The sequence below is a fragment of the Odontesthes bonariensis genome, chromosome 7 (assembly GCF_027942865.1).
Source record: "Odontesthes bonariensis isolate fOdoBon6 chromosome 7, fOdoBon6.hap1, whole genome shotgun sequence".
NCBI classification, from domain to species: Eukaryota; Metazoa; Chordata; class Actinopteri; order Atheriniformes; family Atherinopsidae; genus Odontesthes; species Odontesthes bonariensis.
In genome coordinates this window covers 28469979-28489958 of record NC_134512.1, presented here as the reverse complement: position 1 = coordinate 28489958, position 19980 = coordinate 28469979, and the positions used below count along the sequence as shown (strand labels likewise).

Genomic DNA, 19980 nt, shown 5'->3' with positions numbered 1-19980 from the left:
TATTGTATCACTGCAATGTCACTGACAGAGGAGGGGGGGGGGGGGGGGTGTCGACTGATGCCGTGCCGCGCAGTGTAAACAACGGATTGCGCGAGCATGGCTCGGTATCATAGCAACGAGTTTAAACAGAAGTGGAATAATATGGCGACTCAGAGAGAGAAAGATGCGGCAGACTATCTCAAAAAACACAAAATTATCGAGCTAATGGACAACCTGACCAGCATGCTTTTCTTCTACAGACCTGGTTGGAGCTCGTTTCGTTTCTACAGATAAAATATTCTACTGTTGTGGAATTGAAAAATGTTTTGTTATAGCGAGCGAGCGAGCTAACATGCTCGCTTTAAAATGATGGAGGTTGGTGGTTAGCTGTTCTGTAACTACATCATTTAAGTGGTTCTGAGCAGAGTTAGGATTACATTAAACTCCTGGTGATAGATGCTAAGGAGGTGTTGAATGAACTTATCATTTTTGTAGTTTGCTGTGCGTTACAGTTAAAAAGGGAACATTGTGAACTTCATTAAAGTCCATTTGTTTTAAGCAGCTGTACCGCATCATCTGTCAGTTGCATATTGCACAATTTGCTTTAATAAGCTAAATAATGAATTGGGTAAATAATAGTCTTTACCCTTGACTGTTTTCAAAAAAAGTTGTAAATATGTATAAAGAAATGTCACCTCTTATTAAGTACAGAGCTGTTCGTTCCCTAGTGTAAAAAGATATATAACCTATCTACTTTCTAATGTATATACTGGTTGTGTCATTCAGAAAATCCCAGAGAGTTTCTGATCGAAAAGCTGGGGCAGCTGAAAGTTTCCCAACAAAGTGGTGTGAAAGGCCCAAATGTATTCAACAACTCTGACCTGGATGCAGTCTTCGGGATACTAGACCCCGCCAATCAAAAAAACATTAGTTTTGCACAGTACAAGCAGGGTGAGTGCTGGTCACTTTTAGTACTGTTCAGTCTGTTTGTGAAACAAATAATATTTAAATTGGCTATTGTGCCAAAAAATATCTATTTTTTTCTAAATACCTTTTATCTCCACAGCTCTGACCACACTGGGCATAAAAGATATCAATGAATGTCCTGAAGGTGTAAATGAAGACAGAATATCGCACGAGACGTTCAAAACAGAAGCGTAAGAGCAGCTTGTAAAATTTAACCTGCATGCCGTAGCTTTTTTTCAGCATATTGTGAATGTAATGTTGATCTCATTTTCCTGTTTACAGGATGCAAGGGCTTCAGAGATGTTCGGCTACATATACACAACTTTGAACCTTGATGTTTTCTTCCACTCTTTTAAAGCCGTTCTGTTATGTCACTAATCTCTGCTCTGTAAATTTAGATTGTAAAATGAGTAGAATTGTAGCCATTGAACTGATAAAATTGATTTAGATTCTGGCATCAGGCTTTTTACAAAGACAAAACAGAAGTCGCTGCTGCATCCTTTCTCACCGTTGCAGTTCTGTTAGAGGATTTTGGATTTTTTACTCTAATACTGAAATAAAACAAAAAATGTAAATGTGTTTTACTTTTCATCCTGGTCAAGTTGTCATTGAAAAGCTGTTCTGTTACTGGTTTAAACAGTTATAGCTTCCTGGGAGTTATATTCTATGGTCAACACACGTCTTTACCCTGGTTATAAAAAAGCCCAGCAATGATAGTACTGCCTACGGAAATCTAGAAGGCTAAATTCCAGTGCCAGGACCATGGTAATTTTTTTTTACAAAAGAAATAGAAATATGAGACAGTTATAATCCCAATGCTGTCCCCTGTCAAGCCTATTTCCATGATTTGTTTTTTTTTATCCATGAACATATATGTAACTTTTTTTTTTGAATAAATGGACGACACCTGCAATTTTGTGATAAAGTCTTGCATTACATAACTAAATTTCTTATGTCAAGAAAAAGTATGCCAAAAAAACTAATGCAGATCTTGTGATAAACATAATCTCTATATGAACATCTATGTTGAGGTGTAGAATTATTCTTATTGTTTAGGATAATAGAAATTCTGCAACATAACCATTACAGTATAGGTATAAACGGTGGAAAACATCTAACTATTGAATAAAAATGCCTCTGACTTTCTCTTTGTGCAGCGTGTTGAATGCGCACCAGCAGAGGGCGTGGTCAGGAAGTGACATGGCCGCCTCCTTATACGGAGCATAGACATAATATACGGAGGTTCCTCGCCACTCTCCGGTGACTTGTAGATAAAATTAGTTTGTCCTGTTTCTACGCAAAGTTAGCCCGATACTTTCTTGGACACCACAGTGCGGAGCTCAGCATGGGCACCGTCCATGCAAGGGTAAGAAAAAGTCCCGTGACCGTGTTAGCTATGACTTTGACCTCTCTGAGTGCTCAGCGTGAGATGTCTGACAGGGCGCCTGCTGTACTGTAAGGAAAGGCCCAGCACTGCTTTCAACGAGATACAACTGGGCTCAGGCATTTAGCTCTCTAACAACAAAGAGTTCCAGCTAATATTTCTGTAAAATCTGACGTAAAGGCGCAATGTTTAGACTCTAGTCAAATAGTAGTTGATGGAAGCTAATGTTTTGGTGCCTCACCCCTACTGTAGCGTAGCTGCAGTCATCACACTATATATTGTGTTTACCGCATTGAATAGTTTATTGTGGTCCAGTCTGTTGTGCCATTATCTTGTACCAAGCTGTACACAGGCTCTCGAGGTCATACAACTGGACAAATAAGTGCTATTGTATATAAAGAATAAATAATTTTTTATATTGCATTTAAAACTGAAATGAAGTCCATTTAATCAGAATCAGAAACTTCTCTGTGTGTTATTCTCTGTTTTTGTTCATTTGGTCAATCAGATATTCCCCTACTTTAGTCCTGTTAAAACTTCTGTAATTACATTCAACGTCCCTTTCTCTTTGCTTTGTAAAACACTCTGTGTGGCATTTGGGATTTTTAAATGCCCTTTTCCTATTTTGTATTGCAGAGCCTGGACCCTCTGCCCATGCAGGGGCCAGAATTGGGAGTTCAAGCAGATGACATTGAAGCTCCTGGGATTGAACAGGAGTCGAAGCAAGAAATTCTTGAAAACAAAAATGTAATATTTATGTTGTTTCAGACATATTAGCTGAATGTTGTTGTGTTTGTCTTTTCTTCTATAAAATAAACACTTTTTTTATTTGAGTGTCCATGCTGTTTCTAGTGCTGTGTTTTCCTCTTGTTTTTCAGGTTGTAGTTCAACGAGTGCACATAGACGGACTAGGAAGGACCAAGGAAGACCTGCTGACTTATGAAATTGCAGAAGTGTTCAGGGCAAAGAACTTGATAGAAGTGAGCGTAAATTAATTTGACCGCGCCAGTTAATGCTTTTTCAGTGTTTGCTTGTGAAAGGCTTTGACTGGCAACAAGAAATTGATTATTTTATTTTTACAGGTAATGCGGAAGTCCCATGAAGCCCGACAGAAGCTGCTGCGTCTTGGTATCTTCAGAAAAGTTGAAGTCGTTATTGACACCTCACGAGGTACGGTCAGTCTCTGCGCCATCTAGGAATTTTGTTGGAACACCTTTAGGTGTGATTACAGGATGCGTTCACTGTGAAATTGTTCCAATAAGCTTATGCAATGTCATAAGTTTCTTTATTAATGATGGCAATGTCGGACCTCTGTAACGTCTTTTTCAGTACATCCCAAATAGTCTCAATGGGATTAAGATCCAGTGGTGGCCAGTCTTAGTATAAGTCATGTTTCAGTCTTCCTGAATGACTTGTTCACAATTTGAAGCTGATGAATCCTGGCATTGTCATTTTGGAATATGCCCATATCATCAAATCAAATCAAGTTTATTTGTATAGCACATTTCATGTACAAAACAATTCAAAGTGCTTCACATAAAATGAAGCAGGAAAAAATAATCTTTTGATGAAAAGATAAATAAACAACTGGTCATTCAATATATTCAAGTAGATCGCTGACCTAATTGCCTAATGACCAGGCAATGAACTTCTTTAGAATGTGCAGGTTATTCATTTGCTGTATTCACATTCTCTTGGTTTGTTTTCTGTTTTTTTTCTTTAGGTGAAGATGCTCTTCCTAATGGGCTTGACGTGACCTTTGAGGTCACTGAGCTGAGACGTTTGACGGGCAGCTACAACACTATGGTTGGAAATAATGAAGGAAGCATGGTGAGTGCTGCTGTGAAGGCTCCCTGCTTAAACACACTGTTCTCCTTTTCCGGACCTTTCCTTTCAGTTTTTTTTCTTTTTAGGACCCACAACAAATTTTTCCTGTGTTTTTCATACATACTTTTCATATGTTGCACTAGTTTGGTTACCTCTAAATGAAAATGTAATATTTAGGATTGCCAGATCAGTTCTGATTCTCTTTCATAACAGGTACTCGGCTTAAAGTTACCTAATGTTTTTGGTCGGGCAGAAAAACTGACATTCCAGTTCTCTTATGGAACCAAAGAGACATCATACGGATTGTCCCTCTTTAAACCCCAACCAGGAAACTTTGAACGAAAGTAAGATCATAACAGCATCATTAAATAGATTTGTTTTTTAGGTCTAATGAAATCCATACACGGTGTTTATATGTATACAGGTGATAGACTAATGCTGCTACTGCTATCTACAATGGTTCTGATCTTGTTTAGCAACAATGTAGAAAAATGGTAGAAATTTGAGTGCAAGCAAGAAATCCCCATTTATATGAAGTCATCACAAGGCTTCCTCTTTTGCCTTATGCCTAGCCTGGTGGGTGAAGTAGGGCACTTTTAATACCTTAGATTGTACCCTTAAGGACTTAAATGTTTGATTGATCAATCTATGCAGAAACTATCAAGAGTGTATCTTGAAATTACAAAAGAATCCTAGCAGTAGCCTGTCTTTCCTCTTCTTTTCGCTTTCAGTGTCTCCATCAATGCGTACAAAGTAACAGGTCAGTTTCCATGGAGCTCACTGCGAGAGACGGATCGAGGCATCTCTGCAGAGCTGAGTGTAAATGCTTTTTTAAGTGCCTTCGTTTCTACTTTTTGTGCATTTGAATTAATGTCTGTTTAGAATATGTGTTCCTTCATTATCCTCTTTGTGTTTTGACATGAAGAGGGGGGGGGTTAGAAAAGAATCCTAACCAGATGCTTTAAAGGGTTCTGTTGTGTGACATGAAGTCCAACTCCGAGCGAGAATTCCTCAGAAACAACGAGTTTGGACTTTGTATTAGACTTTCTGTCATGTGCCAATATTTACTAATCTGGCATTGTTGTGAATATCGTTACTAAAAGAAACCCTTCAAAGACTTTGACAGAACCATTGGTCTTCCTGTATTGTGAGGAGATCATTTCTCATCACTCTTTGTATGTCATATACATATTTACTGCATGAGATCTGTAACAGCGTTATGTCTTGATGAAACTTATCAACCACAGTTCCCTGTGTGGAAGACCAGCCAAACCCTGAAGTGGGAAGGAGTATGGAGAGAGTTGGGCTGTCTGGCCAACACGGCCTCTTTTGCCGTCCGTGAGGAGAGCGGCCATTCGCTGAAGTCCTCCCTCTCGGTATTTGTCCTCTATTTTACACAAGATTTATTACTTTGAGTTCTGAAATTGCCATGTAGTTTAATGGTGCCCTCTGTCAGGGAATTCAAATGACAAAGCTGGTATTCAGTTTTCACACAGCAAATTCTGATATCTTGTAGAGAGATAGCAAATGGTGCATTTTTATTGAGTTGAAAATTGGTAAAACACTAAATCTTCGAAAAGACACCCACAAACATTTACCAATATTTAGGGTGTCATTTTGTCTTTCAGCATGCCATGGTCATCGACACCAGAAACTCTTCCATCCTTCCCAGGAAAGGTGGTTTATTGAAGATTCATCAGGTATGTTCACAAAAAAAAAGAAAACTGAGATTTTTGATATGATACCCGGAAACACTGACACTTGTGTTTGTGTAGGAACTTGCTGGCTACACCGGGGGTGATGCTAGTTTCCTGAAGGAGGATTTTGAGATGCAACTCAACAAAACACTCTTCTGGGACTCGGTGAGATTTTCTTTTTTTGCTTTTCAACCTTTTTTTTACCAATGTCATTAAAAGGCACTTTCATTGTTTGAAAAAAGTATATTGGGCCAGAGCATGATTATCAATTAGACAATATAGAAATGTTCGGTTATGTATGAATAGGAATGCAACCAACTACTCTTATTGCTTTTTAATGTTAAAAAAAGTAATGTTTTTTTATTTGGAAAGTTTGTTATCATTCTGTACACGAGTCAACATTAAAACCTTTATCTTTTTCGTACAGATCCTTTCTGCCTCAATGTGGGGCGGCTTGCTTCTACCTCTCGGTGAAAAGCCAACATGCATAGCAGACAGGTACAGAAATGCACGGCACCAGATTATAAACTTTACTAATGTAGAGGGCACCTTAGATTTTAATGAGATAAGTACACCAGGGGTTTTCCAAGTCTGACACTTGAGAGGTTTTCGGACAAAATCAGCACCACTTTAGTCTGCTTTTCCCCCCAAAGTTGTCTATTTATTTATTTTTAGCAAATTTGCCAGCTGTTTTGTATTTTAAATTTAGTATTTGCAGTTTCTACATACTCAAGTAGATTTATAAATGAATAAAATGGTGTTATCTGGGCACTGACAAACAGTTTCTGGTTTCATCTTTTTGCTTTGACATGAATTATGAGGCATTCACTTATTGTGAACATGGATGGTAGTGTCATTAGCGAGTGAAAGTCACCAAGTATAAATATATTTATATCATAAACATGTTTGTTGGCAAATTCAATCAGCATTTTGAGCATTTCTCCTGTCTTTTCTGATTTTGTTTCTTACTGGTAGTTGGTCTTGCACCCAGATAACGTCATAATTTACGCTATTATGTAGCTCAACTAATATAGAGCCAGTGGTATGTATCTGCAGACATCATGCATTGTCAAACTACACATGTCCCCAGACATGCAGCACACCATGCTTCAGATTTCCCTGTATACTGTCCTATTAAAGAAGAATGCCACCCAGCGTGCAAAAAGGAATTGCACTATACAAAACTATCAAATGTTCCCTCAGTTCTAATTGATATTATACAGAATTCATGTGCATCAAATTATTTCCATTTAATTGTGTTTTTAAGTGCACCGTACAATTTGAAAACCAGTTGATTGTAGCCATAAAACAAGACAGGAAAAAAACAGCACTAAATGAATACAAGGCTCTGAACTGTATTGTTTGGTATCTTTGTTGAACTTGTAGGTTCTATCTGGGTGGCCCCACCAGTATCAGGGGATTCAGTATGTACAGTATGGGCCCGCAGAGTGATGGTGAGACATGACATTATATTGAAGTTTGGCGATTTATTGAAAGGTTTTGATATTGACATTACTTGCATGGCAGGTGACTTCCTTGGAGGAGAGGCCTACTGGGCTGGAGGGCTCCACCTCTACACACCTCTGCCCTTCAGACCAGGCAGGGGAGGCTTCGGTGACCTCTTCAGAACCCACTTCTTCCTTAATGCCGGAAACCTTTGTAACCTCAACTACGGTGAGAAGTTGAGAACATAAAGAGCACTAATCATAGGTTATAGGTTCATGTTTTGCGTATCGTGTCTTGACAGTTAAATCTAATAAAAAGAATGTAGCCTAGTAGTAGTTCACGTTTGGAAGATGTATGTTTATTGGACAAAGCAAATCTCAAATCATGCACACAGACATTTGGCCTTGTTTTCTGTTTGGATGTGGTGACATGCATGCTTTTCCCCAGGTGAGGGTCCTCATGCACATTTGAAGAAACTGGCAGAATGCATCCGTTGGTCATATGGACTGGGCATTGTGCTGCGTTTGGGGAACATTGCCAGACTGGAGCTAAATTACTGCATTCCCATGGGAGTCCAGAGTGGAGACAGGTATTGATGGTTGGGTTACCCAGAGTTGGTTAAGCAGATTGTGAATTCCACACATTAGATTTATCTTTAAGCAATAATAAAGTTACAGTTGAAGATGAATGCTCCCCATGAAATTAAATCATTATAAATGTATCTTAGCAGTTCCAGCTGTGATAAATAACCAGTGTCTGTGTGTTTCTTAATCATTGCTGTTAAACGTGACATTTGATATACACTTTGTATTTATAATCATCTAGATGCAAACGATAATATAACTTATGTACTCTTAGACTGTTCCTTATATAGACTTCCATTAAAACTCTTTGACACGCATATTCGTTGAAAGTTAAGGGATAGGAGTGTCAAATAATTTGAGCTATTAGCTGATTCTTGACTTGCTTTGAATTTGATTTCAGAAATATTGTCTACTTCCCTTGCAGGATATGTGATGGGGTCCAGTTTGGAGCAGGAATCCGATTCTTGTGAAATCCCATTTCTGTTGCCCATTTTATTGGAAGAGGAAATTGTACAGAGTTGTTGTTGGAACATGTGAATTCAATAAAAGCAGCCAGCTTACGATTGTGATGCTTCTTTCTTATCATTTGCTGTGAAGGTGAAGGCATTGAGTCTGCCACCAGATGGGGGCTTATTTAACACTGGTATGCATTCAAAAAAATCAGGAACATTCCAAATATGAAGAACAATGCTCTGAATGTAAAGACTGATGCTTTAAAAGTTGTTCAATAACTTTTTCCTTGTCCATCTTAGATAAGGAAATGTAATTGTGTTTATGTATATTATTTATGATTTTTTTGTATGATAGAATTTTAACTTGTATTTGTGGATGCATTCCAGAGCCCATGAAGTAATTTCCACTTCAGGAGTATTTCTATTACCATTCCATGTCAGGGCCCTAAGATCTCAGACAGTTATTGTTGGTTGTTGGGCTTGTCGAACAAGTCAAGAAATTTCTCTGTTTTCTATCTCTGAATATTAGGTACTGAAGATAAATTAAAACTTCATACAATGTTGAACTAGTTGCTCAATTTGCAGTCTTTCATAGAGTTGTGAATTCTTGCAAGACAACCTCTCTGGGTTTTTATTTTATTTAATTTTTTTACACCTGGTGTTATTTTGAGCATTACAAAAGTAATTTGCTGGCTTAGTCATTGAATTTTGTCATTGTCATTCATGATTAACATATATTTTTCACATAATGTTGAGATTGTGCAGAGTTAAATTTGAGTTGGTTTTGGTGCACATATCGACTTCTTTTTTAGTACACCAAAACAAAACAAAAATGACAATAAACTAAATATTTAAAATAAGAAATTAAAGAGTTACTGTTCTTTTAAATGTTATATGAACATGTAGGGAGCTGGGAAAAATATGATGGAATACAAATTAGTATAGTAGGCTATAGTAATTTAAGCATTTTTAAGCACATGCATCTGTGAACACGTCGCTATAAACAGCATTCATTTTCTCACTGCGCACCACTCAGGCGCACGCTGGAGTCACGTGAGCAGTGACTGTCCGCTCGGTTGACTAAACAAGCGCATGCTCAGTGCACATTGTTCCGTAGCATCGTAGCTTGCACGCCAGGGAACATTGCGGGAAAACGGAGCGCAGGGGCTGTTCATTCACTGGCTTTTCGAAACTGCATCTCCCCGTCCCCTTTACACACAACATAGTTCTTGATAACACAGTGTTGTTCGTTCTGCCGTCGTGTGAAGCTGAACCAAAGTGACTGAGGTGCAATCAGCGGTCTTATCTGAGAGCGGCAGGCACTTTGGACACACGCTGATGGCGGTCACCATCGAGGATCTCTATCGAAGCTACGGGGTCCTTGCTGACGCTAAGGACAACCTCAGCCAGGTAAAGAAAGACCAGCTTGCTCCGTTTTAAACGCGGTTTAAATGTGAACGTTGTTGTATTGGCCTCAGTACCACATTCTATTTTTAAGTCAGCTGATTTCATAACATTGTGCGTGCTAGGCTAGCTGCAGCTAGCTACAATGGTGGTAAGGCTAATGTTGATAGCCTCGGTATGGCGACCCTAACGACAGACGGTACAGAGTGAACCCGTGAGATTTATTTTTTTATTTTTTTTTTATTTTTTAATTTAACCACGCAAGTAACTATTTGTTTAGTTTTTATGAAATCCACCGCGACAATTTTCATTGAAGATTCCCTACTTAGCAATGGACACATTTGGACTGATCAGCTCGTCAGTTCGCGGTACATAACAAAAATGACAGACTACCTCACATCGCACTCTCGGATGAATCGCAGTTAACACTTGCAGGTTGTAAGCATTGCTAGTCGAGGTATTGTTTAAAATAAAAACGACCCCAGCTTTAGTTTCGGCTTGGCAAGACAATGTGGAACATGTTTCACGGTTTTATTTAGTATCAGCCTTGATTAATGATATTTAAAGGATTTGAAAATGCACACATTCTTTTTGTGTTGAGTTTTTGAGCTCAAATAATAAAATCGACAATGAAACGATGAAATTTATCTTGACATATTGTCTTTTAATCAGTTTTATGAAGCAAGCTTCAGCAGCAACTGAAATCTGCAATATTACTTTTTACTTTTAAAAGCTGCTTTTCACTTTGTTATGAATAGTCTCCATTATGACCAACCTGATGCTCATCTGCAAATTAAGTCCAGTGGGCTGAGTTTTTATTTTTTATTATTTTTTACATAAATAGATCTACGGCTGTAAACCCGTTGTTTGGTCTATAAGTTTACATTTGTTGTTTCTGATAATGCTATACGATATTTTCCATATTCCCATGTGAGCTGCAGGTCCAGCATGTTGCTATAATGTCAAACGTCCTCACTGTTGTGCTTCCCCTTTATTCTGCAGCACAAAGATGCCTACCAAGTAATCCTGAATGGCGTGAAGGGTGGTCCGAAGGAGAAGCGACTGGCAGCGCAGTTTATTCCTAAGTTCTTCAGCAGCTTTCCAGAACTGGCTGATTTAGCCATTAATGCCCAGCTTGATCTCTGTGAGGACGAAGATGTGTCTGTAAGTACCAAACAAGGCTGATGTTCATAGATGCTTAATCATTCTCAGTGGCAGTTTGAGTGGTTCTTTAGGCTTGTCGGGGTTAAATTATAGGTTCTAGGTGTGCTGATCTGATGGAAGCAGGTTTTGCCAATACTGTCCTCACAGCCTCTGATTTGTCATGTAATGATATTTGCAAATTTACTCATCTTTTTAACAATATAACATATATTTACGACTGTATCATAAATTGACACCTGATTTATGATATTATATTCTTTTTTTAGGGAACAGCTTAGATGTTATATAAAAGTTTAAGAATTACAACAAAATTTATATGTGCACAACACACCAAGTTAACAAATTTTGCTGAGACAATAAAATGTGGGGAGGTGCGCAGGTGAGAGTTTGTCCTCTCTGCTGATGCTGCTGACCGCTTGCTCCATGCTAATGTGGATGCATACATGCAGTAATCATATGGACCCAGTGAGGAACTTCATCTGCTATTCTCAACATAGTGTAATTTCTTCAACATGTACTGCCTCCTTTGCGCTCCAGACACACATTCCCCTGCACCCCCTCCCTTGCGTTCCCTGCTGGGAGGGCGCATCTTCAGCAGAAAGCCGAAAGCCTCCCACTGTGATGTGCTCGTGTGAACAGCAGCTGCGGAAAAAGTCAAACTTTCTGCACATTGTTCAGAACATCTTTGGTGGTCATGTGTGATGACTGTAGTAGTGATCTAGAGCAGCATCTCAGTGTTAACAAATGACCTTCCCTGCTAACAGCAAAGCTTTTATCATCCTTGCCACTGTTTGCAGATTGAAGATAAATGTGTTTTATTTAAAAGCGTTCGCATGTTTAGGTGTCTGATCATCGCTCATTTTAGACATTGAGAAACAGTTATTGAGCTTGTGGGAATACGACAAGTTGTTGGGAAGAGTTTCTTGTTTATATGATTTCCCTACCTGTGATGTAACCCACATTTGAAGCTTCACAGCTAAAAATAAATCCATATGCGACCAAGTAGTCAGTCCTCTTATTCAAGGTCTTCCAAAGCAGTGCTTTTTTATTTTTTCATAAAATGCTCTGTGTTTCTTTGTCTAGATTCGACGACAGGCCATAAAGGAGCTTCCACGGTTTGCAACTGGTGAGAACATCTGCAGGGTTGCAGATATTCTCACCCAGCTCCTTCAGACAGGTATTAAACATTCTGGCTCCCATGTATCATTTGGTGGGTCACATGGCTGATGGCTGAGCAGTGGTAGTTATTTCTGGATATGGTTGTGTTTCTAGATGATTCGGCAGAGTTCAACCAAGTTAATGTAGCACTGATTTCTATCTTCAAGATGGATGCCAAGGGTAAGTGTTGCTTCCCGATCCTGTTGATGTTTTGCATGTGTGTTTATTGTGAAAGAATTATTTGCATTGCCTACTATTTTATCCATCAGAGCCATATCTGAAAGCATTTATTTAATTAATTGAAGAAGTTATCCAATCTACCTCTTTTTTTTCTTTTTATAAAAACATTTTTTTTTTTTTTTTTTTTTTTTTAAATCAATCCAGGTACTCTTGGAGGCCTCTTCTCTCAGATCCTCCAAGGTGAGGACATTGTGCGAGAAAGGGCCATCAAGTTTCTTTCCACCAAACTGAAAACCCTAACGGAGGATGTCATGACAAAGGAGGTGGATGAGTACGTCTTCACAGAAACAAAGAAGGTTTGTAAATGGTGTAGAAATTATTCACGATATTTGATGATAGATTTAATTGGTGGCTATCTTAGTTATGCATTTATTTTGAGTGAATTATACTTACTGAAACTCACCTGTCCTGGTGCTGCCCTGTAAGAACAAAGCTGACTCTGCTACAGTGGATGAAAGAAAAAAAGAGGGGTCTGCATTTGGTGGATGTTGGTCTATGTGTGCAATCACAGACAAGATTGATAGATTGATAAAGAATTCTTCTGCCCTGTTGCCTCATCAGGTGATGGAGGACGTGACAGGAGAGGAGTTTGTGCTTCTGATGCGTGTAGTGTCGGGTTTGCGGGTGCTGCAGACCGTAAATGGGCGACAGCAGCTTGTGGAGCTGGTGGTGGAGCAGGCTGACCTGGAGCAAGCCCTCAACCCAGCAGACCCAGACACCGTGGACCGCCTCCTGCAGTGCACACGCCAAGCCCTGCCGTTATTCTCTGTGAGTAGAACCAGATGCGCCCAACTCGCATCATGTTGAAAGAGACAATTGAAGCTTAGTTGGAATTTGTGTCTTAACATGTTGTGAAAAGGCTGTAATGATGAGAGATGAGCACTTGTAAGTTTGGATAAATCACAGTTGTCTCTGTTTTGTAGAAAAATGTCCATTCCACCCGTTTCATCTCCTACTTCTGTGAACACGTCCTGCCCAACCTCAGCACCCTGACGAGCCCTGTGGCTGAGCTGGACATTCAGTTGGAGGTGAGTTCCTCACTTCACAGTAGATGACTGACTTGTAAAGGCCCTTTCTCTTTAAGAAAGGTTAGATTGTAAGATAGGTTCTATCCATTGAAATATCATGCAGTCTATAATGTACAGTTGTTATAAGATTTAATGCCATTTTCAGTGTTGCTATCTATTCGTCCAAAGTTAACTCTAATATGGTTTCTGTTCTTTTTTTTTAGAATTTGGCCTCTGTGTGCCTCCAGCCACATTGTAGTTTATCAATTTTCTTTTCACTGTCTGTTTATTGATGCTAAAGAGAAATTATATTCCACAAAAAAACGCTTTTGAGTAATGCATATAAGGGGTCCACTTACCTGATAACACCATGCGCTGGGTGAAATCCAGCCATTTCCCAAGCAATGCTTATTTCAGATTCAAGACTGTTTAGATAGTTGTATGTGTTCCGTATCTTGTCTGACAGTTAATTTTTTTTCTCATCTAATAGTATTAACAATTATTATAGGGTAGTGACTCAAAGCTAGACCAGGAGTCGGCAACCGTTAACACTAGATTGTCAATCTAAAATGAAGATATTGTTTTTTTTTTGTTTTTTTTAAATATCTTTACACTTTGTTTAAACAACTATGGTGTCATTAAATGTTCTATTTTCCTCAGATATTTTTTTTTTTTTTTCTTGCATTGCTCCATACTTGGCCTACCTGGGGTTGAAAGTCTTGATAAAGGCACAGCGTTTTGGCGGGCATATGCCGGCTTTCGGCGAGTGTGACGCATAATTTGAGCAATAAAAAATAATTAAATATAATTTAATTTTAATATTTCAAGATCACAATAATCTTCCAATTTAGATCTACCAAGTAAAAAACACAAATAAAATACACTTGGATACTTTTTAATTTATTTTCCCAAGCCACGTGGACCCGCAGCATAAGGATGAAAGAGCCGCGGGTTGCCGACCCCTGATCTAGACCATAATAGATGTCGGCTACTTCTTGTGATCGGTTCTAATTGGAACATCTTCTATTGTATACTCCACATCAACAATTACAAGCCAGTATACCATTACAAAAAAATTAAAAATCTGCCTGACTCAGCACTGAGAGGCTTGAGAAATATGACATTTGATGAGCGGTTCTAGTAGTAAACAGAGTCAGCGTGGCAGCCACCTGTCAGCGGTGCAAGCCAAGTGCACGTTGTTAACGGGTTTATAAGTCTGCACCATGCAACATGTTTTCTCATTCGCTAGATACATTATATATTCTACTTCCCAAAGAGATCTGCTAAGATATGCATGTGTCTGTTTGTAGGTGCTGAAGCTGCTGGCTGAGATGAGTCCGTTCTGTGGAGACATGGAGAAGCTTGAGTCCAACCTCACCATGATGTTCACCAAGCTGCTGGTAAGAACAAGTTGCTCTGTTGCAGTTTGAAAGAGAAACGTGGGGGCAATTGGGAATGTGCTTTTAAAAAAATAAAAATCAAGATTGATAGTTGGAGATTTTATTGCTTTTATTTTATTTACGCTGAACTTTGTAGACTTTACTTGTACAGCACTGTTTGAGGACAAAAAACGCCCAAATTGCTTTGGTCAGACATTAAGCCGACATCATCCTTTCAGCTTTGTATTGTAAAGTCAGCCTAATAATCAATTTAGGTGGTTTAAATTTTTTTAATGTTTTTGTTTTCAGTCAACTAATATCTGACTGAACCGGTGTAAGAAAAGTGCTCGTAAATGTTGAAAGAACTTTCAGTGAGAAACTAGGCACCACGTCCTGTGTCCTACACGCCGCACCAAGGTGCCACGTTTCACCTAAACCAAACAGTGTTTAGAGTAATGAGAATATGTCAGGGGCCGGCTCTTTTATTTATATATTAAAAGTTTTGTTTTTTATTTCTTCTTCCGGTTTAGGAGTTCATGCCACTGCCACCAGAGGAGGTGGAAAACGGCGAGAATTCAGCAAGCGAGGAGCCCAAACTGCAGTTCAGCTATGTAGAGTGTCTCCTATTCAGCTTCCACCAGCTTGGCAAGAAGCTGCCAGACTTCCTGCTCGACAAAGTGGATGCTGAGCGCGTCAAAGACTTCAAGATCAGGTGAGTGACTATGAGAATGAGTGAAATGAATCTGATCAAAGTTTGATTTATTTTTTTATGTATGTATTTTAAATGCATCATCCATTTTGGGTCTACAGATTACATTTGTCGTTTTGTCTGAAAGTGGCCACTTAACGTGGAATTGGATGTGCTTTGGGTTCAAACAGGTTACAGTATTTTGCCAGAGGCCTACAGGTTTACATCAGACAACTGCGAGTAGCACTGCAAGGAAAGACCGGAGATGCTCTCAAGACCGAAGAGGTAAACGACTGCTGATGACGTACTGCTCAGCTAAAGCAGAGGCTTCACTGATAACTTTGTTCATTTTAAACACATCCAACACGTCTTCTCTATCTAAACAGAACAAGATCAAAGTGGTGGCCCTCAAGATCACAAACAACATCAACATCCTCATCAAGGTAAGGACCTTGGAAAGGGACCGGGCACAAAATAGGTCACCGTTTCAATTTTGCTATATGATTACATATGGTTGCCATTTAGTCTTTAGTTGGCAACTGGTGAGCATGGTTTAGGTTAAATGGAACCTTGACTGAAATGACTTGTGTACATTGCGTATTAGTGACGTTAGATGGGTCCTCCCCCCCAAGTAGCTCATTACAGAATAACTTCCATTCAATGATTTTCAATTTGAACCTGAAGGCAGCAAAAGAGGTGAAGAAAAGACTAAGGACATTATGAGAAATGCACACCTGATACTAATGTTTTGTGGCAAACATGACTTTCAGTCAGTATGCTAACTGTCATACTGCTCATGGCTAAAATCATGGTGATTTAAAAAAAAAAAAAATAATAATAATAAAAAAAATGCGTGAACTATTTCCTCTTAAAGCAAGTTGACAAAGGTATCAGATAAATCAGGGAAGACATGGTGAAAGAACAACTGGTTAGTCAAAAAGCTTTATTTGCTCCATCTGTTATTTAGGAAAGCTGCAGAGTATTGTTTACTTCCCCTGTTGTCTTAAATGTCATATGTATTTCATATATTTCCAACATATTTTCTATCAAAGGGTAATTGCAACATATTAAAGCCTGTAAGTCTTGTAAGTTGGGGTTCCTTTTAAAGTTCATTGCATTGTGTGAATTGAACTTCATCATCATCGGCACTCCTCAAGAATGCACTGGGTTCCTCTGCGACCCACAGCCCTAATATTAGTAACTGCGGACTGAACGACTGTGCTTGCACCTTGATCAATCAACATTCATTTGAAACAAATAAACACGGTTGCTTCTTTTGACGAAAGACTTTGCTATTGAAACACCATTATCAACACCTCTACAGTGTGCTGAAGATCATTTACCTGCCTGTGAGTCCAAAGCTTTGGCACAGCTGAACCAAAATGTAGTATGTACATGCATACTGTGCATGCACATCTGCAGAGTCCCAGTCACTTTGTACAAGTGGATGCGTAATTCTATATTCCCAGCCTTGGATTTAGAATAATCCAAATAAATTCAGCCCTGCAAATAAATCCACTGCTTTGCTGACAGTGTAAGTGACAACTGAAAATTTGACATGATTTGTTACGGATATTTATCATTTGTGTTCCATTCAATTTTGTATTATTTTGGTCTTTGGTATAACGTTATGATTGAATATGTTTGGTTTGGTTTTCTGGTAGCTTAGTGAATCATAAGAATAGAATATCACATGGTTTTTAACCAGTAGTTATTTATGTTTTCTTTACTATTTATTTTTTTTTTTTTTTAATAACCTTTATTTTCATTTCAGGATCTCTTCCACAATCCTCCATCATACAAGAGCACAGTCACTCTGTCCTGGAAACCTGTCCAGAAGACAGAGGCAGTCGCGTAAGTCTGCTCCCACTTTTCACCAATTTACCCCTCTGTTTGGAGGTGAAAAGTCCTTAACTTAGCAGCCAGAAGCCATTCATTTGCTCCCTGCTTTCGCTAATTGGTCTTTACCAACTTTTATTTGTAGGCCCAAGCGTCCATCAGGTGAAGAGATGGGATCCAGTGGAAGCATAAAAAAACAGATCCCTGCTTTGCCCCGAAGGGACGCACGACAAATTTACAATCCCCCCAGTGGAAAGTACAGCGCCTCCATAGGCAACTTTAACTACGGTGAGGAGTTCTGGGTGGCACCTTTTTCTGTGTGTCTGCTTTTAATTCATAATTTCATAGTCCACATCAGACTTTCACTCATCTTTAATTTGGGCAATACCATCACAAGTTACAATGGGTTTGAATTCAGTTAAATGGTTACAAGTGGCAGCTCTAACCTCTACATCTCCGTTTTGTACATGTTTGCTCTGTATGATTGTTGAACTCATCGCTTTGCCAGATGGATATTTACAGGTGAGGGTGATGAAATGCGATTGTGGCGATAGAAAAGTCAGATTTACTGAGTCATCCGGATTCATGATCTTACATTATAAAAGAATGACTGGTCATATACAAATTGACTTTACTGAATTGAATGATAAATTATTCTAGTATTGCAGTACAAATAAATAAGTCAATGCCATCATAAATGGTCATTGCGTAGGGCTATTGTAGTGGGCAGGACTGATCTCCTGGTGTGTTCCTCATTGCAGTGAAGCTGAAGAAACCAGAAGAAGACACTGTGTGTCGTGTCTGTTTTCTTTTATGTCCTACAACGTGAACATTCTTTGAACTCAACCTTCCTTCTTTATTGCAATTTGTCCACTCCAGAGCACTTGTTTGTCAGCTGCAGCACAGTCTCTACAGGATACCACTTTTTTTTTTTTAATACAATGGGAGTCTGACATTTGTACTAAATTTTGCCAATTTGTCTCCTCAGAGCAGCGCGGCGGCTTCAGGGGCGGCCGAGGACGAGGCTTCGGCGCTAGGGGCAACAGGAGCAGAGGCCGAATCTACTGAAACACAGTAGTGTACATATTGCTCATCGAACTGCATCACATCGGGATCTTTTCCTCACTGAGACGGACTATTTGTCATCCACTTTTTTTTTGTTTTTTGTAAACTTACACTTGCACAGAAAGATTTTACTTTTAGTTTGTGTTTTGGAGGTGAAAGTTTGGTTTCCTGTCTTCAGAATATCAAACAGGCTTCAACTTTTCTACCGGCCATTTCAATATTCATTCTGTGTTCCTCTCAGCCAAGGTGATAGCTAATATAAATGTGTGTTGCTGTTGGTTTTCTTTTTGGTTTTCCCTTTAAAATTTTAGACGACTCTGTGTATTTTTGTGGAAGAAAAGACCGCCAAGTTGTAACTGATATTTTTCGTCAGATAGCTGTAGGAAAATATGAGGATCCTCTTGTTTTGCAACCTGTTTATTAATGCACCCATTTCTACCTTTTTATTTAATCTTGTCGTTTTGTTTTTTTATCTGAGCTTAATTTGAATTGGCTGACTATGCTACTTTGTATGAATCAATGATACTGTTTCATTGGATTTTTATCATAAACTTGTCTGGAAGGAGGATCTCTTGTCCCTTACTGGTTCGTGTACAACTTCCGTCCGGGATCAATATCCCACTGCTCGACTTTATGCTGCCGTTTCTATTTTCCTTTCAATCTCGACACAAATCCTGACTCCGGCATCCAAAAGATTTTCTAAATTAGCCTATTTTCCGTTCAGTCCCTCACCCACGTGTTAATTCCATTCCTCCTGTATTTCCTTTCCAATTTTTCTATATAGAGTCCCCTGTATATGTGTGCCAGAGTGAAGAAAGGATCATTTTAGCTCACAACATGGCATGTACATTTAGAATACACACAAATATAACTGCATTAGTCTTCCCTTCCTCTGTCTAAAGAGGAGAGTGTGTGTTTGCTTTGAAGTGATGAAGGGTAGAATGGAGCTCTGTTATTGAAAGATCTATGAACAGTTCCTGCCATGTTTAGCACACTTTATTCCACACACCCTTGTGGTGCTTCCGATTATCTGGGGGAATGTTGAGTTGTGCACACAAACTCGAGTCCTAGTGAGGACTTTCCATCAGCTACATTTAGTACACTTTAGTACACCATCTCAACTCGCACACTTGCTAAAGAACTTTTCTTATGCGCTATTCCCAAAATCTACATGTATATCAACTGTAGTTTGAAGCACTGCAGGGACTTCATTAATTAGCTTATAGTATGTTAGGATTGGCCTGTAATAATCTTTCCTGTCCCAGTGATGACCTAAATACAAATATAAAATGTTACCATCAAATCAAAGCTGAAGGGTTCCACAGGCTGAAGCAATCCTTTGTACACCAGTCGGTTCAAACACTGAACGGGGTGCTTAATTCGAGATAATAATAAAAAAGCACCCTTGAGGGCATTAAATGGGGTGTTTAGTGTGACATTACAAACAGACGTCAAACGGTGCAAACTCTTTTGAATCCAATTTGAATCGGAATCTATACTTGCTCGCAATCTGAAAACATGTGAGTATTGTCTTTACACCAGAACCTTTGCGAATACTAATCGATAAAATGAATCTTGAGAACAAAGCTACCAAACTGTTTCAATTTACACTAAAGGCAGCCAGGAAGACATTTGCGCGCACACAGCGAGCTCAGTGGATGCAACAGGTCTGCGTGTAAAGACACATGTGCTATTGTGTGT

At 39.0% G+C, this 19980-nt stretch overlaps 3 protein-coding genes across 3 annotated transcripts; all 3 read left to right on the top strand.

Moving 5' to 3' along the window:
• Positions 1–85: 85 nt before the first annotated feature.
• efcab10 (EF-hand calcium binding domain 10) lies at positions 86–1931 on the top strand. Its single transcript, XM_075471062.1, has 4 exons — positions 86–244; positions 766–930; positions 1046–1136; positions 1228–1931. Exons 1-4 carry the CDS (start codon positions 97–99, stop codon positions 1271–1273), a joined length of 450 nt encoding a protein of 149 aa, XP_075327177.1. The 5' UTR covers positions 86–96; the 3' UTR covers positions 1274–1931.
• Positions 1932–2126: 195 nt separating this feature from the next.
• samm50 (SAMM50 sorting and assembly machinery component) lies at positions 2127–8901 on the top strand. The gene is made up of 15 exons (XM_075470442.1): positions 2127–2311; positions 2966–3076; positions 3208–3309; positions 3412–3499; positions 4053–4159; positions 4370–4500; positions 4888–4975; positions 5404–5532; positions 5785–5856; positions 5932–6018; positions 6281–6351; positions 7240–7307; positions 7381–7527; positions 7747–7888; positions 8308–8901. The coding sequence occupies exons 1-15, from the start codon at positions 2291–2293 to the stop codon at positions 8351–8353; spliced, it is 1410 nt and encodes a 469-aa protein (XP_075326557.1). The 5' UTR covers positions 2127–2290; the 3' UTR covers positions 8354–8901.
• Positions 8902–9441: 540 nt separating this feature from the next.
• Positions 9442–18845, top strand: api5 (apoptosis inhibitor 5). Its single transcript, XM_075470441.1, has 14 exons — positions 9442–9745; positions 10742–10903; positions 11987–12080; positions 12176–12241; positions 12446–12597; positions 12863–13069; positions 13225–13329; positions 14619–14708; positions 15218–15399; positions 15567–15660; positions 15762–15818; positions 17150–17229; positions 17360–17502; positions 18203–18845. Exons 1-14 carry the CDS (start codon positions 9674–9676, stop codon positions 18280–18282), a joined length of 1584 nt encoding a protein of 527 aa, XP_075326556.1. The 5' UTR covers positions 9442–9673; the 3' UTR covers positions 18283–18845.
• Positions 18846–19980: the final 1135 nt, after the last annotated feature.